At 42.2% G+C, this 24,842-nt stretch overlaps 1 protein-coding gene across 1 annotated transcript; it reads left to right on the top strand.

Moving 5' to 3' along the window:
- Nucleotides 1-2,586: 2,586 nt before the first annotated feature.
- On the top strand, nt 2,587-24,217 carry LOC149027502 (MATE efflux family protein). Its single transcript, XM_089163219.1, has 13 exons — nt 2,587-2,998; nt 3,071-3,201; nt 4,191-4,349; nt 4,489-4,667; nt 6,190-6,325; nt 6,919-7,015; nt 7,171-7,271; nt 19,882-20,045; nt 21,054-21,125; nt 21,255-21,371; nt 22,889-22,984; nt 23,108-23,229; nt 23,865-24,217. The coding sequence occupies exons 1-13, from the start codon at nt 2,679-2,681 to the stop codon at nt 23,923-23,925; spliced, it is 1,755 nt and encodes a 584-aa protein (XP_089019345.1). The 5' UTR covers nt 2,587-2,678; the 3' UTR covers nt 23,926-24,217.
- Nucleotides 24,218-24,842: the final 625 nt, after the last annotated feature.

Raw genomic sequence — 24,842 nt, 5'->3', positions numbered from 1 at the left:
TTCGTCTCTAGTATTGGTTGGAGCTGTGCCATAAAACAATCACCTTTTATGCCGATATCCGTGTTGGGAATGGATCGATGCACAACTACAAAAAAATTACATGAGAATTTATGCAAGAAACGAAAAAAAAATTGTTATCAAAAGACGACTAGAGAAAATGTCACTATGTGAAAATTTGTGAAAATTTGTTATAATCACACTGACAACTTTCTTGCAACCCATTGGCTTCTTAGCTTCTCAATGGTTGAGGCATCATGTATCTCAATTGAGAACCGAGGTTGGAGGCTGGTGAAGAGAAAGAAAATCCGAACTTTCTTGCAACCCACTACTTCAATACACCCATACTCAAAATGACTCATACCGTATATCTTCTAAACAATAGAAGAGAAAAAGGAATTTAAGAAGAGTCAAATTCACTACTTCACATGCATTGATTTGGATTGATAAAACTAAAAGCTTGATATTCTTTAACTTCTTATATACAGGATTCATCTTTGCCTTCTTTTCTTTTTGGAAGTGGGATGAAAAAAAATACTCTCCTTCATTCTTTATTTGTAATCAAACTGAACATCCTGTTATGCATTGGTTCATGGTCTGCGATTTGTGCGTATTAAATTAAATGTTGAAATTAGGATTTATTTAACATAAATGTCATTCATCCAACGGATGGAAAGATAGTATGAAGATGATCCAGACTCCTAATTCTTTCTCACTCCTTTCTTCTTTCTATTTTCTCTTTGAAGTCATCTTCTTTTGGACTCTATTGATGAAGTTTAGTTGTCTTTAAGTCTTAACTACTTATACTTAAGAAAGGCTATGATCTCCAGAGTCCTTTGAATACCTACCAAAAAAGAAAAAAACGAAAAGCTCCTTTGAATAGATGTATCCAATGGGGTTTTGTCATATTCAGTTACTACGATTAAGCTGACCAAAGTAACAAACACTGGGTTTTGGCTCTCTAGTGGATTTCTTACTGGGCTTTTGAGTTTGAATCCATCGGCAAAAACATCCTAGAAGTATTCGAGTTGGTCTTATGGACTGTGTATCATCTCTCCTGAGGGTTTAAAACTACAAACACAAGGGGCTACAAGTGAAAAATAATAAAAAAATTTAGAAAAAATGAAACCCATCACCAATAACCTGAAGTTTCCCTGTAGTCGGCAAGCGACGGAAAGAGGATATATCAGTGGAGAGTCTTTAGGGGCAGGTTTCATTGCCGATGACCTAGATGATGACGCAGAGCTTTTTCCAATTTCCAGACGGGCAAGAGGGCAAGAGGGCAACAGGGCAAGGCTCTTTTTCCTTTCTTAGGAGCCGAACAGCAGACAGTGACATGGAAACACTATAATCACGTGGTCGTAAATGAGGTGCTAATGACTAATGCGTCCGCTTCCAAACACAAGGCAAATCTTCTGATTCCGTTGTTCACGGGGAAGGATTTCCATCTTGGACCATTATCAGTTAAGTCCTTAACATGTTATTATTTTAATTAATTACTTAAATTAAAGTAATGTCAGAGGATCTGGATTTGGACCGGGATTTGCATGCCGTAAAAGTTGAAACAGCACTGCGCCGAGACCTGATCCTCTTCAGATCCTCACCTCACCTCACCATCTTCCTCTTCCATAATTAAATAATTTATCACCAGTTCATTTTTTTATTTATTTAATTAAAACAAGTACAAAGTAGGCATATGATACCATATCTTTTAAAAGACGAGTCGCAATTTTACGAATAAACTTTTGCGTCTCTCGTCTTTTTTCCTGGAAACGTGGTTTCCACCCACCACGTCACCATTCTAAGAAAGTCTATCAATTGCATTTCTAATTATGAGTTTTTCGTCTCCAACTAATGGCAGTGTACGAGATGGTATCCTTCATGGGGTTTCATAATAATCACCTAACAGAGAAAAAATAATCAATTTAAGAATACCTATTAAAAGGGATACTTGTTCCTTTCCTAAAATAGATAAAAAATCCAATTGAATTGTTTACCCAAATACCTATATATATACACGAAAATTAGGCAAAAATAAGTGGAGCAAAAGGAATTTGCATTCTCTTTTTAATTTTTTGTTCTTGTACAAAACAAAACTAGAGTAACGACAAATCTTCTTTTATTATAATTGGAGGATATTTTAATGTAATTTATCAGGTGTTGTACTAGATTAATTTACAATAGAAAAAATAAAATTTTAAAATATTTATTATGTTTTACTTTTCTTTTCCAAACAAGGTTCAATGTTTTAACCTATCCAATGTCGTTTCTTGGAAATTAAAATGCGGAGACCATTCTCTGTAGAAGCATGTGCCTCCTATGCGTGTAGGTGCAAATGCGAAATAGCTCAGAAGAATCTAGGTATCCAAACAGAGAAGTTCACTCGACGCAAAAAAAAAAAAAAAAGAGAAGGATGAAAGAGGAAAGTTAAGATTGAATGGGCTTTCCAGATCAGTGATAAAAGGAAAGCCTCTCATTTTAATGGGCTATGGTTGATAGCATTGCAATAGGCCTATTGGGCTTTAATAGCCCATTGAGAAGGAAAAGATATTTCCTGTCGATTCATTATCCGCCACTTGTATCCGTTATTGCAAATTTTTGGTTCCCGGAATTTTTCCTTTGCACTTCTGTGAACGACGGAGCATCTTCGAGTGAAATCGCTGGGCAGCGTGAACTAGAAAATGGCGAGTTCACTTTCTCATCCTCTTCCTTCTTTGTATTACTTGCCAAATCGAAATCGATCTTGCTTCTGCTGCACCACAAGTTGGATCTGTAAACCTCCAAATCTCAGGAGAAATGCCAATTCTTCGAGCCGCCTTCGAGCTATTCCCGAATCTTCACCTCCCAAAGACCATATCAGTTCCTTTGAAGAACCAACTCAAGAGTCAAACCTTCCAATTGAAAGTGAGGAAATTGATGATTACAAGGAGAATCCGAAGAGGAATCCTTCACTTAGTTTTTCGTTCCTCAATTCTGCTTCTCGCTTTCTACGTGGCTTAAGGTATTCTGAATGCTTTAGTTTTGGATTCTGATTTTTTCATGGCGTTTGAATTTCATGTTTGAATTCATGCAGAATATATAGGGATATCTTTAAGGCTGATAAAGTTGGATTGGAGATTCTATCAATCGCAGTGCCTGCTGCGTTATCTCTGGCTGCCGATCCAATTGCTTCACTGGTCGATACCGCATTTGTTGGTCACATCGGTATTTCAACTGCTTATTGTTATCGAATTTGATATTATTTTCGATTTTTTTTTCTATCGAGATTTTATTTATTTCGGCGATTTTGTGGTTTGATGATTCGGTTGGTCTTGAGCCTCTTGATTGGGTGACTGGCGTGCAAATTCCTTTAACTCCCTCACATTCGGAATGCAGAGTTGCTATTATCTCTCCAATGATAATTCTATATAGTATTCATGGCAACATAGATTGCTGCTACCACAAGGAAAATTCTCAAAGAGACTAGAAAACAGAGATAGACGATGCCACGTACCCGCACAGAAACTTATAGTTGTACTTACCAAGCTTAAGAAGAGAAAGAGAGCGCGAGAGACAGTATCGAAGGAGTGAAAGAAGGAAAAGAACAACCTATAAAAAAGAGACCAACTAGGAGTTAAGTATACAGACCTAAGAAAAGAAAGACATAATACTAAAAAGACTCTACTGGACCAAATAGCCAAACACTAATAGCTACTAAAACACAACAAGGAAAGAGGGATTCCCCTTCACGTATATTTGGATCGTCATTATGTTGGTGAAAGAATCAGCTCTGTTGAAGTTAGAGAGAGAAATGTATCAATCAGTACAATAATCAATTCTGTATTAAAAAGTCAAAATTTGATAATAACTTCAGTGAAAGCTACCACTAGAATCTGGATTGTATTCAACCATGTCAGTGCCATTCTCTGGTGAGCTTATTTTCTTTGGGCCCTCCGTCCCTCAACACTTCCCCCAACCCCCCAAAAAAAAAAAAAAAAAAGGAAAGAAAGAAAGATGAAAATCTACTCTGGTTTGGGATGAAATACCATATTTTCAACAAATGTTGCATGCGTGGGTCCTCATTGCTTATGAATCACTGGACCATATGTTGGCTGAGCTTATAAATGATTACAAGTTTCAGGTTTCTTACATTTATGGTTTTCATTGATATGACATGCTATTTGTTTGAACTTATGATGCTCTTTCTCATGTAGGATCGGTTGAATTAGCAGCAGTTGGAGTGTCAATTTCCGTATTTAACCTGGTGTCGAAGTTGTTTAATGTACCCTTGCTTAACATCACAACATCTTTTGTTGCTGAAGAGCAGACCTTGACTATTGAGAGAAATGATGTTATCCCCAGGAATGGTGCAAGTATGAATTGACTGATCTGTATTAGTTGCTAAGATTTGTATGATAATTTCACTTGTGTCTATACCATTGTTATTTCTTCTGAATTTTTTGCTTTGGGATTATACTAATTTGCTTCTGTCTTACTCTTGATCTCTTGTAGGTAATGGAGGTTTCCATTCTATTTCTAAACCTCTAGATGCCGCATATGGAAAGCAAAAGAAGAAATTTCTTCCTGCAGTATCAACTTCTTTAGTGCTTGCAGCTTGTATTGGCATTGCAGAAGCCAGTGCACTCTCCTTGGGTTCAGGGTTCTTAATGAATATCATGGGTATACCTGTTGTACGTCACAGTAATCTAATTACACATCATAGAATTCAGCTGTTACATGAATTTTAGCTTTTACTGGGACTAAGGGAAATGGATACCTGTTGAAGTACCATACCTGCATTAGGGCCTCCTTGGTGAACTCTGATACCAATGAGATTTCACTGTTTAGCCTATCAACTTGCACCCTGTCTTACTCCATTGATGAATCTTGCTTTTATTCTTATATACGAAATATCTCTTTGTAATGCATAGTGATGCTTCCAGAATGTGATCTGAACTGCTGGTTTGCTTTTCCTTTTTTGTTTTTTTAATTTTTCATTTGAAACTGGGTTTAATTGTCAATCAAGTTGTATTCTTACCTTGGTTTTTAAATTTATGCTAGGGTTGATGGGACCATAGTCCTTCCAACAGTCTTGGCTTTTCAACATTTAACTGTAATCCTCTAAATTAGCTTTGAAGATGCCTCAACCACTGGGAATGTGTTGAAATTAAGCATGCGGTCCATAGAATAAATGAGAGCTCAGAAATCTGAAAGAGGCCATACTCCAAGAGTCATAGTGGAACATGTTGTTGTTTAGACCCCACTTATATGCAAATTTTCTGTGGTGGGCCATGATGCCCTTTATGTGGAGATTTGTGCATCCAGGATTTTTAGCCTATTTCTCGTGATGTAAAAACAGTAACCTAGTTCAAGGCACTTATTCATAAGTTGGCTTGGCATTTCAGTTAAGCACGGATTCCTCAAGGGAGGTGGTGATCTCTGGTAACATGCAATTTTAACTGAATTGAATCTAACAATGGAAGTTACCACGTTCTAATTCATGATTTGTAAAGGACCTAGAGCAGTAGTAGCACAAAAATATCTGGTGATCTGCTCATTTTACTAAATAGTTTTGGTTTATTGTTCCTCTGTTTTGGTGTATTGTTATTCAACACATAATATCTTAATATTAGTCTGGTGGGTATAAAGCAGGCTAGAGTGAGATAACCACTTTGTAGATACTCAGTGTTGGACTAGATAGATGCTGCATAGAGCAGTCATCATCAGAGTAATGTTCACAGTGTGATGGTTGCCGTCTTGTGATAAAATTACTTTTGGTGGTCAATTCTTGCTTTGACCATTCTCATGTCTGTCTGCTTGGTTGTGCTGTTTTCTTTGGGTTTCTTTGTGCTTGGTGAATTAAAGATTATCTCTTCTGCAGCTTTTTTTCATAATTGTGAGGCACTTGTCCTACTTAGCCGAGCTACCCCCCTTAGGGTTGTCTCTCTTCTGCTTTGTTCTTTCTTGTTCACTAGAGGAAGTACAACATCTAAGAGGTTTTGAAAAATGAAATTTTGGGGTGGGGGGTGAAATGGACACCACAACTTTCTCATTCACTTCCTTGTTGAGATTTGTATTTGTTCTTTGTGCAGCTTCTCAGTAATTAGGTGATCCTATTTCTCAATTTGTGGAGTTGAATTATCAGGCATCTTGAATTGTGTTGGTTTTAAGAGCTTGTCGGATGAATATTCACTTACACCAATCTGTTTACAGGATTCACCAATTCGTTTACCAGCTGAACATTTTCTGACCTTGAGGGCATTTGGCGCTCCAGCATTGGTAGTGGCACTAGCTGCGCAGGGAACATTTCGTGGATTTAAGGATACAAAGACACCTCTTTTTGCCATAGGCAAGTAATAAAAGCCTTTGTTGTCTATCTTCTATTTGGGATTGCTACAATAACTTTTTAAAATTCCATGTTTAAATGGTCAAAATTATGCATAGCCCTGATCAGTTATTATATTAAACTCTAAGAAAATTCCAGAATACTGGCTTGTTTTGATTGAACCATGTTGGATATGCTTCTTGTTTATCATTTGCTTTATGTGTGCGCCATGCGAAAAATAGTTGTGAACTGTGTGGCTTATGTAGCAACCTATTTATAATCCATTTACTTTTGGTACTTCTTTACTGGTTTTATGACAATCAACTATAGTTGTCAACGCACTAAAGTGACTAGGTGTCTGAAGCGGCGAAGAAAGCCAAGGTAACACCAAACAAGGCGCCTAGGCGACCAGGTAACACCTGGCGCCTTGAACCAGCAGAGGGCCTGGACACTTAGGTCACGCCTTAACAACTATGCAATCAACAGCTTGGTTGAGGGCCCTACTATGTTAACCTCGTTGTAATGAGCATGAATAATGAGGGTCCAGACCATCTTTTCTTCGTGAATGGTGTTGTACGATGTTGATTTTGAATATCATCTGTTTTGGAGTAAATCAGGTGCTGGGAACTTGCTGAATGCAATATTGGATCCTATTTTGATCTTTCTCTTTGGAATGGGGATCAGTGGTGCTGCAACTGCTCTTGTGATTTCTGAGTACGTCAAAGAATGTGGTAAAAATATTAGCATGGAAAAATGCTCTTTGCATGGCCCTTTTTTCTTTTTTAAGAATTTAAATTATTACTTTCCGGTACCATGTGCTTTCTTATGACGTTGTCTTCTTTTTCTTTAAATTTCTATTCTGTCTTCAGATATGTGATTGCTTTTATCCTCCTCTGGGAGTTAAACACACAAGTGGTGCTCTTGCCACCAGATTTTGAAGGGAGGAGACTTTCCAGATACCTAACCTCTGGTATGCATCTTATTCAGATTCTTATATGATGACATCTTGGATTCAGAAAAAAAATTCATCAATATTTTAGTAACATTACATAAAAATCAGACAGTATCTCCTTAGTCTTTAAGGGGATTGCATATTAGATTCAATTTGTATATTGAAATAACTTTGGATCTGATTTTCCTTTGCTGTATAATATGGTTCTGGACATCCCATGCTGTGTTGATTAATCTCAGCAAAGTCCTAATCCCCTAATCACTTTTAGGGTTTGAACTGGTTATTGATGGAAAATTTCTCCCAGCCTGAGGTCAGGTGGGTTACGTTAGGAAAGCTTCAGGCTCTTACAAATAGATATACTATCTAGCTACTTGTCCCTGCATCCACACCTTCTCTTGTGGCCCAAACATATGCCCATATGCCAAATTGCAACTCGGTCCGAACTTTCTGTACAGGTAGGGTGATATAGAAAAGTAAAGCTTAAAAAATTATGGACTACCAAAAGGTCATACTAGCGCATGAACCACCAAGATGGTTACATACCAGCACAGAGATGCACACACATACATCACTGGGTATTTGATTGAGTTAGGCCCTGAAATTCGACACATTGCTTATCCAGAACTTGGACTCTGTCCAAGGGTGGGCCTGCCACATCATCTGCCTGTGCGCACAATAGGTAGGTGGGACAATAGTGTTATGAGTACCTTGCAAACTATGCGATGTTTTTGACAATAAACATTGTGAATTACTTGCTGTTGTACCTGTAACTATTTATGCAGATTCTTGGGCTGGGTTAGGCCTGTGCTCATCTGGGTTGAGTTAAGCTCCCATGGGTGAGGGTTAGCATATCCCAGCCTCACTGACCTTAGGTTGGTCAGACCTTTGAGCATTCATGATCAAGAGTGGTTTACATACTCATTTGAAATACTATGTCTAGCAACAAAAACAACAAACTCAGCCTTACACCCTTATCCAACTTGATGGGCCAGCTGCATGGATCCAAATTTCTAAAGGAAAAAGGGAGAATATAGTCCTGTTGTGGGAGGATCAACTTCCTCACCTGGTTCGGGTTCTTCCAGAGCCCGGTTCTCCTGGTTCACTTGAGATCAAAACAAAAGTGAGAGTGGGCCGTCTCTGAGGACGGGAAGCCACCTCCAATGATTAAGTCAGTCCTTGAAGAAGACATTGAGAATCACTTCATGAAGAATAAATGCTCAAAGGAGTTGCAGGAGATTAATGAAGGGAATGTTCTTGGTGGAGTTAAGAAGAGAGTAATGGCTGGAGGGCGTGTGTTTCACTTGAGAGGCCATCGTTATTTATAACGAACCTAAGACCCTCTTTCTTTTGCAATGGTAGGTTGATGCCTTGAAAAAGGCTCCGATGATGGAGATGGCTTCTTAGCCCTGCTGACGTCGCCCCTTGAGCCATCCTTTAGACAGTTGCCGATTTCCCTTTTGAAGGTCAACTCAAATATTGCCCTGATGTGACGTTGTTCCTTAGCTGAGGGGACAAAATGAGGTCTTGAGGTACTCGAGACAGCTTTAGAACGAATCAGAAGCTTCCATGCTGTCCTGATCATTAAATGGGGGCCTTGAGCATTTATTGATGAATTTAATGTTGATGGACGACGTTTGAGAAAGAATATTCTGAATCCCTTATTTACCGCTGGGCTGGCTGCAAAGCTGCTGGGCGACAGAACTTCTCATCGATCTTTGTATCATCGCCTTTGCCCGATGTTATCTGAGAAGTGCCCTTGCCTGGCTGGCAAGTCTTGTTCGTATGGAACTCAGAGCCCTTGGTTTGTTTCGGGCGGACCCGTTCCGGTCTAGCTGTTTGTTTTGGATCACTCATAACATTAGCCCCCTAATCTTGATGATGCTTTTTTATCAGGAAGAGTACCCTCGAACCGATTGGAGCGGCTGAGAAGTCCATACACTGCACTTGAGTGTTATTGAAGTGATTGATGGTCTCGAGGCATCCGTACCCGCAGGAGCCAACTGTCCTGTCGGCAGACGTTCTTAGTCACATCGTACCTTTTTGTTTTTTGAAATGGCAGTGCTTGCGAAGGTGCATACCCCAAGGTTAGCTCAGCTTCAGAACTGAAGCGCTCGTAGATGTGGTTTCTGTTGGTGATAACCTTGGTGCCTTGTGCGATTTTCCGGCAATCTCGAGTGGATTTATCTTTCGCTCGCATCTTCGGGAGTTCTGCAATCTTTTGAGACGTTTTAGCACTGTGTATGTTCGCTGGAGTTCTTTCTTTCCCCCAAGTGAGTTCCTTTCCTTTGTCTAGGGCAATGGGTAGGAAATCGGTGAGGAAGCGTAGTTTTGTAACCGTGGCTAGCGCTGCTCCTCTTTCCAACCCATGGGCGGAGCATGGGATTTCCGGTGATCCCTTTAGTGACAAGGCCTTTTCTTCCTCTACCCCTCTAGATGTAGCTTCTGGTTCTGCAGGAGATCCTTCGTCGATCGTTCGCGAAGGTAATGCTACAGAGCCCCATAGTTCCGTGGGAGCAGCCCTCGGCATAGTTTTGTCATGTCCTCCGGTGTGGGAGAATCTTGATGACGAACCCACTTCGGGACCTCTGTTCTTTCCCAGCCTCCTTCGTCCTCATCACGTTCAGTTGATGAAAATTGCTTTTAGAATTCCGGATGAGTGTCCGATTAGGCTTCCCCACCCTTGTGAGAGGGCATGCTTGCTGAAAGAGGGGGAAATCCCCTTGTACTTCGACTCTATGCTGGGTGGCATGCGGCTTCCCTTCTAGCCTTTTGTCATGTAAGTGCTTTTCCATTATGGGCTGAATCCAAGGATGCTAGCCCCCAATGGTTGGAGAAGTCTGGTTGGCTTCATGGGGTACTGTAAAAGTATAAACGTTGACTGTAATTTGAACGTTCTTTGGTCCGTTTACTCCCTTAAAACCTTAGAACAAGAGGTTGGTATAGCTTATGTAAACGAGGAACTTCCTCTTTGAAATTTCGCATCTTCGAAGATGGGACCCTTCCTACCAGCCATAAGAAATGGAAAGTCAGATTCATCACTTGTCAAGTTTCTTCTGACTGCGCTATTTTAGATTGGCCTTCTCCGACTCAAAGTATTGTTCGGAAGTTGAACATCAAACCTTCCTTGAGCAAGGAGGAACATGGCCTTTATTTTCTTTTTGCGAAAGGGAAAGGGACTCCCATCCATGGCCGAGAGATGGAGTTTGAGGCCCCTCTAGTTCTCTGGGAAGTCATGGTTGGTAAGTCCTTGTACCTTCCTCCTTTTTTCTCTTATTCGCCACTGCCATGCCGATCTGATTTTTCTTTTTCGTGCAGTTCCTGAGATGTCTTTCAGCAAGAACTTCCTTATTTAACGTTACATGGATTCTCGCTCGGCAGCTAGGAGGGAGCATGAGAAAGCAAAAGGAACAGTGTGGGCTCCTCCACCTCAGTGTCTGGACTTCTCAGTCCCGTCACTAGGACCCCTCCTAATTCAGAGCTGAAAACCACATATGAAATTGCCCGAGAAGCAGCAGAGGAAGAAGTCACAGCAACTGCGGAGACCGGTGGGGCTCCTTCCAAGGTTGTTGAGGAAATTCATACTTCAGAGATGTCTCCCATCAGTGAGGATGCGGCTCTTGAAAGTCGTAAACGTTTAGGCCTGTGGCTCCCAGATCGAGGGAAGACTAAGGTGGTTCGTTTTGAGAAGGCTTTAGCATCCATTCTCCCTCCTGTCTTTGGATAGTCTTTAGCGGGAGTAATCATAGGTGCAAAACCCATCCTTGGAATCCCTGCCGAAGTTACTGAGAAGAGTTCCCACATTTCGGCAGTCTCCCTTTTGAGTGTTTCTGAAGAAATACCTTCGCCAGTCGTGGCTGTGGTGACGGCTCCTGATGCGGTACTTGCTTCAGAAGTCGCGTCTCCAACAGCAATAACCACAGGCGAGGTAGTGGTGTCTGCAGAAGATGTTCCGCCTTCTCTTCCCCTCAGATGGATCCCGCAATGGGCGCTCTTCGAAGGGGATAAGATTCTGGGAAATTCCTCTAAATCGAGTGAATGGGCTAAGCATGCTACCTTTTCTACTGACAGGGAAGCTTGCGACGACTTGATGTCTTCGGAAATTCATTCGCAATTTTTTCAGTAAGCTTCGACTTTCCTTTAAAAGCCTTTAGGTAGCATCTGGTTCTTCCTTCGCCATTTGCTCCGTAAGCTTCCCTAACATTATTTTTTCCTTCCTTAGGCACTTGTACGCTTCTTTAAGTCTAATGGAGTCATACGTGAGGAAATACAGAGCCTCGGTCCATGAAAGCTCCCAACTTACTCGTGACTTGAACTCTCAGCTTGACAAGAACAAAGTCCTTCAGTCCAAAGCTAACGAAGTATTCGCAGAAGCCAGCAAATCCAAGCAAAACTTGGAGGAGATGTCGCTGGAATTGCGCAAAGTCTGTTCCAACTGTGAATACTATTGAAAGAGTAGAAATGATGCCAGGAGGGAAGCTGAATTGGCGATGCAGAGAGAAAGAGAAGCCTTGGCGGCTAATGCTGTTTTGATTGAAGAAATGAATGCTGAATTGTCTCAGCTTCGCAATGACAAGGAGACTTCTGACGACGTGATAGCCGAGCTCCGGAAGGAGATTGAAACAATCACCACTTCTCATTTCAAACTGTTCGTTGAGAGGGACCAATTAGCCGCCAGTCTATCTACTTCTGAGAAGAAGATCCAGGAGTTGGCCGCTCGCAGCCCTCGCAACGTTGGGGAGATTATTAATGAATATAAAGCTTCAGAGGAGTTCAAGACTGAACTTGCCAGCAAGGCTATTCTTGGTTTTGAGTTTGGACTAGACATAGCCTTTGACTTGATGGTGAAGAAGTTACCAGAGGAGACCTTATAGATGGTTTGCCAGGTCTACCAAGATTCTCCCTTCGACATCCATACTTGTGAACGACTATAGATTTCGGTTTTCAGCTAGATGCAGGAGCGAACTCCTGGAACGCCCTTTTTGGAAGTCAACGATGCCCAACTCTTACCTCCTGAAGACATTTCTGAACAAGTTGTTTCTTCTCTTGCTACTTTGAATGACTCAACATCCGTTGATGTGGCAGGTGAAGGTCGTGCTTGCTCTGGAGGGTGATACGTTACTTTTCTTTCTTTTGATGCATGGTGCATTTATCCCTCTGGGGCTCTTTTAAAAGTAATTGTAAGATTACTTCTGAATGAACTTTAGATGTCAGGAATGTTATTTTTGTAACTTCAACTTCGAAAAGTTTCTATACGAGAATACATGTCCTTCGTCTTTGCAAAAGTTGTGATTTTGTGTAGTCCACTTTCCTTACTGATAGAATTTCTTCAGGTTTGTGGCGTTCCACGCATGAGCAAGTTCCCTACCGGCCTCAATATCCTTGAGTTTGTAGGTTCCCGGCTGTAGCTCTCGAACCACCAAATAAGGTCTTTCCCACCTTGGTTATAGCCTGTTTCTCTGTCTTGGGGCCAAAATGTCAACTTGTCGGAGAACTAAATCTCCCTGCCGAAAAGTCTTGCTCCGCACCCTAGAGTTGTAGTACTTTGCTATTTTCTTCTGGTAAGCGATGTTTCTGTAGAAAGCTACCTCTCGAATTTCGTCAATGAACTCCAAGTTTGCTCTGAGCCTTTCCTCATTCTGATTTTTGTTAAAGCGCTTTGACCTCATAGATCCTGCTAGTACTTCTACTAGGACCAGGGCCTCCATTCCATAAGATAATTTGAAGGGAGTTTCCCTCGTTGGAGTTCTTTACGAAGTCTTGTAAGCCCAAAGAACATGAGGGAGCTCTTCAACCCACTGCTTATGACTTTCCTCCAACTGTCTTTTGATGCCGTCAAGTAATGTTCGGTTGGAAACCTCCACTTGTCCATTACACTGAGGATATGCCACTGAGGCTTTCCTAAAATCAATGTGATAGGTTCGGCAAAAAGCTTCGAATGCGGGGTTGTCGAACGGAGTCCCATTATCCGTCAGTAGTATTTTGGGTAGGCCGAATCTGTATATGATCTTATTGAGGACAAACCTCTCCATCTGCTTTTCGGTAATGGTAGCCACGACCTCTGCTTCCACCCACTTGGTGAAATAATCAATTGCTACAATCATAAACTTTCTTCCCCCGGATGCTGGCGGGAATGGTCCCAGAAGGCCCATCCCCCATCTTGCAAAGGGTACTGGGCTAAGTATTGATATTAGATGGACTACAGGAGCTCTTTGGATTGAGGAATGCAATTGACAGGGTTCACAATGACGAACGTAGTCTTGTGCATCCTTAATCATGGTCGGCCAGTAGAGTCCTTGCCTCAAGATTTTGAAAGCCAATGCTCTAGCCCTATGTGAGCTCCGCAAATACCCTCGTGGACTTCTGCCAATGCGTACTGGGCACTTGCTGGGCCCACACACTTCATAAGCGATCCTTGTATCGATCGTTTATATAGAGCTCCTTCCACCAAGGTGAACTTTGTGGCCCGCCTTTTTACAATGTTGGCCTGAATTGGATCTTTAGGAAGCCGATCATGCTTTAAATAAGCTGCCAATTCGTCCATCCAGGATGGCTTTGTTTCTTCAATTTCCATCATTTCCCAGGCTTCAATGCTAGGTTCGTGGAGAACTTCTTGATAAACCGAAGCCTCTATGTCTGAGATACCAGTAGAAGCTAGTTTAGCCAGTATGTCAGCCTTCGAGTTTTCTTCCCTAGGGACCTGGATAAACTCGCAATAGTTGAAGTGCGCCTTTAAACCATTTGCCATATTCAAATAGCGCGCCATCTTTTCCTCCCTTGCTTCGTAGTCGCCCTTTACTTAGCTTATTATTAGTTGGGAGTCGCTATGTATCCTCAGGCCCCGAACACATAGAGAAATTGCTAAGCAAAGTTCTGCCAGCAGTGCTTCGTATTCGGCCACGTTGTTGGTTGCTGAAAAGGCAAAACGTAGTGCATAGTTGATAACAAAGCCGCTTGGGCTTTCCAGCACCAAGCTTGCCCAGCTTCCTGCGGCATTGCTGGCACCGTCCACGAATAGGGCCCGTGCCTTCGTTGGCTTTTCTCGAGTCTCCTTGGCATTCCATCCGGCAGCAGATTCTACAACGAAGTCTGCTAATGCCTAGCCCTTTATCGCTGTTCTAGGTTGGAATTCTACCTGATGCTCACTCAGTTCCATGGCCCACGCGACCATCCTTCCTGCCAGATCCGATCGGTGTAGAACCTTTTTCAAAGGAGTGTTGGTAAGGATCGTCACCTGGGTGGCCTGGAAGTAAGGCCTTAATTTCCTGATAGAGATCATCACGGCCAAGGCCAGCTTCTCGATTTCAGGATATCGGGTTTCCGCATCCAAGAGTACATGAGAAACATTATAAACAGGCTTTTGGATGCCTTCATCTTCTTGAATCAATAATGAGCTTATAGCCTTAGGAGATGAGGCAAGATATATAAACAGATTCTTTTTAGGGGTATAACACACCAAAATTGGAGACGAACTCAGTTTGCTTTTCAGCTCATTAAAGGCGTTTTGACATTCTTCTGTCCAAATCATCTCTGCTGTGGCGTTAAGCGTCTTCAGGGCTGTAAAGAAAGGTTGGCAGCGTTCTCCAGATTTAGCAAGAAAACGGCTCAAAGCTGCTACCCTTCCAGTCAGACACTAGACCTCCTTCATGGTTCACGGTGGCTACATGTCCAAGATTGCTTCGATCTTTTCAGGATTGGCTTCAATGCCCCGCTGCGAGACCATAAATCCTAGGAACCTTCTGGACGATACTCCAAAGGCGCACTTCTCAGGATTGAGACGCATCTTGTGCTTCCGCAAGACGCCAAAGACTTCTGGCAAGTCACGGATATGATCCTTGGGATCGACGCTTTTGACAAGCATGTCGTCTACATAGACTTCCATGTTTCTCCCGATTTGTTCATTGAATATTTTGTTGACGGCTCGCTGATAAGTTGCTCCTGCGTTCTTTAGCCCGAAGGGCATTACTTTGTAATAGTAACTTTCTCTATTGGTCTTGAACGCAGTATGAACTTCATCTTTAGGGGCCATCAAGATTTAATTGTAACTGGAATAGGTATCCATGAAACTCAACACTCCATGCCTAGCCGTTGCATCAATGAGAAGGTCGATCCTTGTAAGGGGTAGCAATCCTTTGGAAGGCTTTGTTGAGATCGGTGTAATTTGTGCACATTCTCCACTTTCCACTGGTTTTTTTGACCATCACCACATTGGCTAGCCATTTTGGGCACTAAATTGGGGAAATGAAGTTAGATTTGGCCAGCTTCTTAGTTTTTGTCTGGATTGCTATCTGCTTCTTGGTAGAGAAGTTCCTTCTTCTTTGAATCATTGGGGAAGCCCCCTTGTTGATCTACAAGTGGTGCTCTGCAATTCCCTTGTCAATTCTAGGCATATCTTCAGCCGACCAGGCGAAGACATCAGCAATTCGGGACAGGAAGGAAATCAACTCTTCTTTGAAAGTTACCAGTTGCTCAAAACCCACATTCGTTTCCCGCTCAGGATGTACTAAGCTCAGAGGGACCTTTTGTAACTTTTCAACTGGTTCTCCCCGTTGTAGCTGGTCCTCATCCCGATCATCGCGCACCTCTACTGTGAAGGTGGCTCCTGTGGGAGGGGTTGCTGGTTGCTCCCGAATGAAATTCAAATAGCAGTTCCTGGATTGCCTTTGATCGGTCTCACAAGTCCCTATTCCTTCAGCAGTGGGGAACTTCATCATCATATGCCTGGGAGAGATTACTGCTCCTAGCGTTGTCAGCGTAGGGCGTCCCAGGATGATATTGTAAAGCCGAGAGGTTCTACACGACCATGAACATGGTGGGCACAATGACTTGCTGGGGAAAAGTTCCCACAGTCAGATCCAGTTGTATATGTCCTTCCACAGTTGTGGAACTTCCCGCGAAGCCATAAAGTAGGGCAGTTGTCGGTTGGAGGGTCTCTCGATCTATTTTGAGCATGCGGAATGCATCTAGGGACAAAATGTCCGCTATGATCCGGTGTCCACTAAGACCCTATAACTCATATGATTCGCCAACCTGACCTTGATGACAATAGCATCCTCGTGCGGGGTACATACATCGACAAGCTCGTTTTCAGCGAAGACGATTGGCTTGCTTTGAACAAAGTGTGTTATGTCTGTGGGATCGACAACGCTTACTACACAAGTCCTTTGCCTCATCTGGCCGATTGACCCAGGTTTGGCCTTCAGAATATGGTATTTATTCGAGGAAGGTCCTCATCCCTCGAGGCCATGGGAGCTTCCCCCGAGATCCCACCCCGTTAGAAGGTATGTCCTGCTACGCCTTCTTGGGGAGGCTTCTCGGCGATGGGAACCCTTCACATGCTGGTCTAGATGTCCTCTGGCGATCAGCTTTTCAATCTCTATTTTCAGCATACGACAATCATTGGTATGATGTCCTCTATCTTTATGGTACTAGCAATACTTTCCCATATTGGCCCTATTTTGTGGGCGCACCTGCATCTTTCCTAAAGCTTTCAGCAGTCCAAAATCTCCTGAGTCATGGATCTGCATCAAGATTGCTGATCGTGATTTGTTGAGAGGAGTAAAAGCTTCCTCGTCTTCATCTATCACCTTCTTGCCACGCCACTCTTGTCTGGGTTTCGGATCCCTTTTTGCAAAGCGAGATTTGGAGGCGGATTCTGGGACTTTTCGAGCAGGTGGACTCTCTTGGTCCTTGTAGTGACTGCAATTAGCCTCCAGAACTTCTTCCACCGTCACCATTTCATATCCCAGGTCGAGAAGCTCTGCTAAGGTTTTTGGCTTCTTTTCAATAATGGACGTGATCAGTTTCTCGTTGGTGACTACTCTTTTAAAGGCGGTAAATGCGACCTTATCATCAAGATCCTTGATCATGATTGAAATGCCGTTGAAACGGGAGATGAAGTCTCTGATGGACTCATGTCGTCCTTGCTTGAGGGCCAACAAGTTGTCCTCAGTCTTGTCTTTCTTTATACCACTTTTGAATCTCGCCACGAAGGCATACCCCAACTCCGAGAAGTTGTGTATAGAATGTTTAGGTAGTCTGGAAAACCAGGTGGTAGCAGGACCCGTCAACGACGCAGGAAAACATCTGCACTTTTTGGAGTCTCCACCTCCGCACATAGTCATGATAGAAGTGAAATGAATTATATGTGCTATAGGGTCCGTAGTTCCGTTATAAGAAGTAAAAGTTGGCGTACGGAACCCTGCCGGGAGGGGAACCTTCATTATCTCCGGGATGAAAGGGTCCTGACTTAGTACAAGCTGAACCTCGTCAGGGACCTTTTTATTCAACTGGAAGAGACGCTCATTCAAGTCCTAAACTTGTTGATAGAGACTTTCGTCGCGAATGGACCTTGACATTTCAGAGGTCATCGTGCTTTTTCGAGGACCCTTTGACTCCGCCATATGCTCCTTCGGGGCTTTCTTCTTTTTTGGAGCTTGGGAAGGCTTGGCGATAACTCCTGGACAGGAGAACATGTCATTGAGAGCTCCAAGCCTGTCGAAGACAAACCGTCTTCCTCCTTTCCTGGTTGCCCTCTTTTTCTCCTTGTCTTTGTGCTTAGCTGGTCGATGACGGCGTGTGTCACCGTCATCTCTCAGAGCTTTATCAGCAACACCAACAAGAGTAGGGTTACCAGTCTTAAGAGGACCTGTGGTAGGGACCGAGGAAGGTCTGAAATGTCCTCCCTGGGTCGCCATGGAATGCAAGGAATTGAGCATCTCGAACATCATTTGCTACATGTTAGGAGGCTCCTCTGGGTTTGAAGTCGGGAACTCGGGATAGGATTGAACTCAGGCGGGGGAAGATCAACAGGAGGATTAGGGGCGATATCCTGCTGTTCACGTTCCACCAAAGGTTGCGGATCCTTCGAGTTCACCGGCACAACCCTCCGACTAGGTTGTTTTTTCTTTTGACGATGAGGATCTTGGGAGTTGGTCACTCGATCCCTTGAATCTTCTCCAGCCATCTCAGCACTAACTAAGCTACAGGGGAAGCATTCAAACTTTTTGTCAGCAGCTTCCCACAGATGGCGCCAAATGTTGTGGGAGGATCAACTTCCTTGCCTGGTTCGGGTTCTTCCAGAGCCCGGTTCTCTTGGTTCACTTGAGATCAGAACAAAAGTGAGAGTGGGCCACCTCTGAGGACGGGAAGCCACCTCCAATGATTAAGTCAATCCTTGAAGAAGACACTGAGAATCACTTCATGAAGAATAAATGCTCAAAGGAGTTGCAGGAGATTAATGAAGGGGATGTTGTTGGTGGAGTTAAGAAGAAGAGTAATAGCTGGAGGGCGTGTGTTTCACCTGAGAGGCCATCGTTATTTATAACGAACCTGAGACCCTCTTCCTTCTGCAATGGTGGGTTGATGCCTTGAAAAAGGCTCCGACGGTGGAGATGGCTTCTGAGCCCTGCTGATGTTGCCCCTTGAGCCATCCTTTAGACAGCTGCCGATTTCCCTTTTGAAGGTCAACTCAAATATTGCCCTGATGTGATGTTGTTCCTTAGCTGAGGGGACAAAATGAGGTCTTGCGGTACTTGAGACAGCTTCAGGACGAATTAGAAGCTTCCATGCTGTCCTGATCATTAAATGGGGCTTTCAGCATTTATTGATGAATTTAATGCTGATGGACAACGTTTGAGAAGGGATATTCTGAATCCCTTATTTACCGCTGGGCTGGCTGCTGTTGGGCGACAGAACTTCTCATCGATCTTTATATCATCGCCTCTGCCCGATGTTATCTGAGAAGCGCCCTTGCCTGGCTGGCAAGTCTTGTTCGTATGGAACCCATAGCCCCTGGTTCGTTTCGGGTGGATCCGTTCTGGTCCAGCGGTTCATTTTGGATCACCCATAACAAGTCCCAACTAAAAAAGCAGGAAAAAGAAAATATGAGGGAAAGGGGAGATGAGGATGGATATGGGAAAAGGAAAAAGAGAAAAGGGGAATGAAAGACAATAAGGTAAAGTGGCACAGCCCATATGTTGGGAGAATCTCGACTAAAATGGGATCTCCCACATAAGATCATTGCCTCTCTAATAGGCTCTGTCGAAGTCATACTTGGAACGAAACCTGAACGATGGATGTCCTTCCTTGCTACCTCTTTGTAGTCGTTTTAGGTCTGCTCCTAGTTCTTTTGATTCCTTATATCAAGTTCATCCCCTCAGTGGGGCATCCCTAAGGCTCCATTGAATATGACCATACAACCTTAAATGACTCTCATGGAACTTGTCATTGATTGGGGAAACTCTGAAATCAGCCCTGGTACGTTCATTCCTTAACTTATCCTTCATAAATTTTCTTCACATCCATCTAAACATCAGTATGTCTGCAACACAGAACTTATTTATATACCCTTCTTATCTGCCCACCATTTAGCCCCATAGTCATGGCTTGTCAAACAATTGTGCTGTAAAACTTAACTTCAAGAGCTTTAAAGGAATACATTAGTCACATGGTACTCCAGATGCACCTCTTCACTTCATCCAACCCATTTTAATTCTTTGTTGGACATCATTCTCTTTCTTTCCTTCTCAAATTAGATTGGCCCAAAATATCTAAATTAGTCACTCTGTGGTATCTCTTTGTTGTCTATTTGCACCATATCAGTATCCATAATTTGGTTATCATTGTGCAGGTGGTCTACTAATTGGCAGGACCATATCGGTACTTGTGACCATGACATTGTCAACATCCCTGGCTGCACAGGAAGGTCCGATTCCTATGGCTGGTCACCAAATCTGCTTGCAAGTTTGGTTGGCAATATCTCTGCTTAATGATGCTTTAGCACTTGCTGGCCAGGTAAATAGTTCCCTTTCATTGTGAACAGAATAACATTTCCTTGTTAGAGTGGTATCCTAGAATTGCTCCGCTATCCCTCTGATATGTTATTAGTTTCCGGAGGGTAGTGACCTGGCAGTCCAGATATATGTAAAAACTCCATTCATACATATTCAACTAGCAGACTGTGGAACATTTTGATGGATACCATGTACGGATATCCTTAATTTAAGAGGCGGATATGCTTTACAATTTCTCATCATGTGGTCTTATTCTTCATGCTCCCTTCTAGCCATCCAAAAGAATGTGATAGACTTCATTGTTAACAGTAGAAAGTTCAATATTTTGCCTGGGAGCTCTACTAGAAATGACCCACCATCATCCTAAAACATGTGCTAAGGTGCTTAATGCTGGAATTTGCTAGAATCTTGTCATACTTATTGACTTACGTCAGGGTTTCTTGCTCATTTATCATCATGCACCCCTTATTTTTCCTTTTGAGGAAGATATTTACCCTGCTCTTGTGCTTTGAAATATTTACCTTCATAATCAAGATGTTCTGTAGGTTGTACTTCCATAACCTACAAAAATTAGATTATCTTGTCTCCATTTCTATAAAGGAAAACAATCAGAATAGTAATTGAGCCTCTTTAAGGTTATTTACTTCTTAGTTTTTGAAAAGGCGATAATGACAATTTAGAGTGAGCTGGTCAATGGAAGGATCAAATGGTTTAGTACCATCAGCTCAAATCTACTATAGGTTTTTTGATATTTTTGGCAGCCAGTAATTTTTTTCCTAAACTAGATATTGCTATATGCCTGATACTACTCTAAGAAAGGTAGTTATTAGATGTCCATAATTTTTGCACATCATATACTTGACAAGTGTATGAGTTCTTTTTTTTTTCTTTGGCCCAATTTTCTTTTGCAGCTGATACAGCTATATACAGAAATTGACTGATTTTTCAATGCTGAGGCCTTTCTTTGATTATGTACCATTATGCATGTTGTCAATGTTTTCTTCTACAGGCTCTTCTTGCTAGTAGTTACTCACAGGGAGACTATCGACAAGCACGTGTTGTGATTTACAGAGTTCTACAGGTTAATTGCATCTTCATTGTCCAAGTATTTGCCTGAAATTGTCTTTCGAGTTTCTTTTTCCGTCTTATGTGTAGCTACACATACTGCTGAGGAATGGCCTTTTTAATATGTATCTTGATGTCTAACCAGATTTCATTAGTAACGGGAATTGCTTTGGCTGCTATCTTGTTCCTTGCCTTTGGGACCGTCTCTGGGTTATTTAGCACAGATACTGCTGTTCTGGAGATTGCTTGCTCAGGTGTTCTGGTGAGAAACTTCTCTTCTGTATACGGTATTCTATACAAGAAGAAAGCTAACGTACCTTCTGGATATGGTGCAGATGGTGGGCTTGCAATGTGTAAACTCACCATCCGGTGGACTCAAGTTGAATAGCCATCTTTTGTAAGATGCCATCTACTTGCATCTTGTGGGGGGGGGGGGGGAAGAGTGAAGTTACATATTTACATTTGTTCAATAGTCTGACTAATTATATTTAAAATTGACTATCCTGCATTGCTAACAGAAGTGGAAAAACATTTAAATAAATAAACAAATTTCTTTGTGTAAGGAAAGGGCAATTTGGGAAAGGACATATCCATCGAGAGTTAGTGCCTTGCGCTAACTCTCGATAGGAAAAAGAGGCGGTAATTAAGAGTTTTATGCCAATCGAAATTGGTTGATGCTTTCCTATATAGAATAGACTTGTAAATTAGCCTATATATGGTGAAGTTATTTTGAGGAGTGCTCACAAGTTCAATCTAAGCCTCCACAACTAAGTCGTGGCTTCCATCTTCTCCTCTCCCTCATTCTTCACCTTATTCTTTCTCAAACTAACACTTTGCAAGGTATGGAATTTCCAGTTATTAGACCAAGCTCTATCCTAAAACCTAACGGCAACTAGTTACATATAACCAGGGGAGACCGCGGATGGCGGCTCCCGGAACCGTTTTCACCTGGCGGACAGGGGCAGACGCGGGGGCCCGGACCGCCCCGCACTCGCCACCCCCGGCCGGCCTTGCCCTTTTGGTGGCGTTTCCCTCCGCCTCCACGGAGCACTTCTCTTGTCTTTGGTTTGACTGCTTCTGGTTGTATTTTTTATCGTTGGAGGTCCTGGTGTTTACTTTGGGTTTTGCTTCCTGCTTTGGTTCTTCGTTGCTTTTCCCCCCCCGGTTTCCTGGGGCTGCCGGTTGTTTGCCGGCCCCCGGTTCGGCCTGCTTCCGTTTCCCCTGGGCCTCCCCCGGTGGGCGTTGTCCTGTTTCCCCGGTCCCCGGTGGTGGTCTCTCTTTCGGTGGGGTTCTCGGCGGTCTTCCCGCTTACCACCAAACAGAAAGAAAGAAAAAATGCAACTATGAACATGCAACAAGATGATGAAAACCTTCATACTTACCCAGGTGCCAACCATTAGATGCAGGCAACTTTGACTGAGAATTGGAATTGTTTAGGTTCTGCATTCGACATGCCTTTGTTTCGCTGTATCAGAAACAGATTTAGTATGGCAAGACAGGTATTGATTTTGCATCTGGGGATGGTTCTTGCCAATAGTTTGACCATTAAATACCTTAGTCATCCAAGCTTTGGTTTATTGGGGATCCCATTTTGTAGTTTTTAGATTCTATTGATAGTAAAGTGTAAATTAATCAGATGTTGATTGTTTGATTAAATTCATTTTTTGGGCATGGATGATTCCCAAGTACATATGTTGTTGAATTGGTTACCTTAGTTCTTTTCTGGCTTTTCTGGACACAAGTATGTGAAGGCAATAATAGTAACGGAAGATTTTGCAGTTTGTTGCTGGATCTCAGCCTATGAATGCCGTTGCATTTGTTTTTGATGGACTCTACTATGGTGTTTCAGACTTTGCATACGCCGCATATTCAATGGTATATTTTATTTCTGGTACCAATTTTTGTATCTGGCTTCCCCCCCCCCCCCCCCCAAACCCTCCAATGTGCATCTGTTTATCTTTGGTATTAGGGTTCTCTGACTGATATTTTTATTCTCAGGTGTTTGTTGGGTTGACCTCTTCAGCGTACCTATTGGTGGCTGCTCCTAAGTTTGGTCTTGCTGGAGTCTGGTCAGGGTTGTTTCTTTTCATGACCCTCCGAGTAGCTGCTGGATTTTGGAGGTACTCTAAAACTCTAGCCAAGTAATTTGGGTGAAGCATGAAACAAAAAGAAGTTTCCACACTGAACTGCTAAAGTTGTTACTGCAGTCAGCATCACAATGCTAAAATGTTGTGAGAAGTCAGGTCAAACAATGGCTGAAACTACTGTGAGTAGGCTGAAATAAGAAAATTTATTGTAGGATCAGGGGGAAAAAAAGAATGCATGATGATGAAAGCATGCATTAGGGAAGCAAAGCGCTTCCATGCTAACACCCTTGAAAACAGTCTCATGCTATGTTGACAATAATACACATAAAATTATCCTCTGTGGATCCGATCATGTTGAGTTCCCCAACACAGACTGAAACTGAAGAGAATGGCTTAGACTCATGCCAAGATCATTCTGAACTAAAACTATGATAATATTTTGATAGAGTAGCATGTCAACTGAATCTTATTGCCAATATGATTTCTCATGGAGTTGAAGAATCACTCAGAAAAAGATAACAAAAGCACAAAATAAATATATAGCATAGGCAGCTGCAAACATGGCATCTAAGCTGAGCCAGTAGAATATATTGGACATGGATACGGAAGATGGTAAAAAGAAATTCAAGCTCCTTTTCCTTTCTGTATTTTGTGCTTTTATATTGCAGGCTTGGTACCCAAGGCGGACCATTGAGAATGATTTGGTTGGAGTTGGATCAAGATAGCTGATTGAGATTGACTTGGTTTTGGTAAATACCTTAAACGCCTGCAGTTGTGCAACTCATTACTGTTAAGGAACTGGTTGACTTGTCTCACGGATTCCGAGCCAAACAAATCCTAACAAATTGAGGAAAGCATCGGTCACAAGCACTCTTGCTTGGGAAGTTATTAATATTGTTTGATTGACAGTAATACTGAAATTGCCACTCTTTGGATTTCGAAAGATTGAGTCTGTTATTACCAAGATGAATCTTGGACTAACCACAGAGAGTGATGCATGCTATTATCCCAGAATATATATATATATATATATATATATATATATATATATATATATATATATATATATATATATATATTTTGGGGGGTGGATTATCCCAGAATATGTTGTCTTAAGGAGCTATACCTACATGAGAGATTGCGGGTGGTATGGGGTTCAAGGTTATAATGGTCCCAGTTTCTGATTGATGGGATTGTGTCTGAAACTCATCTTATATTGTCTGATGTTATTGGGAGAATATCTTCACCTGGCTGTTGACTGTTCACAGAGCTAATCAGTGCTAGAATGGTGCATAGGTGGAAGTACAAAGCAGAATCATTATCAATGGCTTGCATTTCCAAGTCAATCCTATTAATTTGGAAAATTCCCCATGGTTTTAGCAACTTCAGATCGTGGATCAAATTTTGTATTTATCCATCATACTTTTTGTGTCCGTTCGACCTGAGATTTTGCCAGGTGTGTACATCCACAAGATTGGTGATTATCCATTTCTCATTTCTGTACATTTGGATCTTGTACTAGGGTGGTGTCAATAGAAACATGTTATTGGTCATAAATATCAATTTTCTTGTTTCCCCTCATGAATTCTCCCCTCATGAATTCTTGCAGTTCCAATCAGTTGTATTTCTTTCTTCTCCTACTTTAT

The sequence above is a fragment of the Hakea prostrata genome, chromosome 1, assembly GCF_041222555.1.
Source record: "Hakea prostrata isolate BN-2017 chromosome 1, UWA_Hpros_2, whole genome shotgun sequence".
Taxonomy (NCBI): Eukaryota; Viridiplantae; Streptophyta; class Magnoliopsida; order Proteales; family Proteaceae; genus Hakea; species Hakea prostrata.
Note: the sequence above shows the minus strand (reverse complement) of the source record. Positions and strands in the feature narration are given on the sequence as shown.

Bases quoted from the DNA above. Each gene is read 5' to 3' on its own strand.
- LOC149027502 (XM_089163219.1), top strand. From the start codon at position 2,679: ATGGCGAGTTCACTTTCTCATCCTCTTCCTTCTTTGTATTACTTGCCA. The intron at 7,272-19,881 runs GTATGCATCTTA...ATCATTGTGCAG, and splicing joins TTCCAGATACCTAACCTCTG to GTGGTCTACTAATTGGCAGG. The intron at 23,230-23,864 runs GTACTCTAAAAC...TTTATATTGCAG, and splicing joins GTAGCTGCTGGATTTTGGAG to GCTTGGTACCCAAGGCGGAC.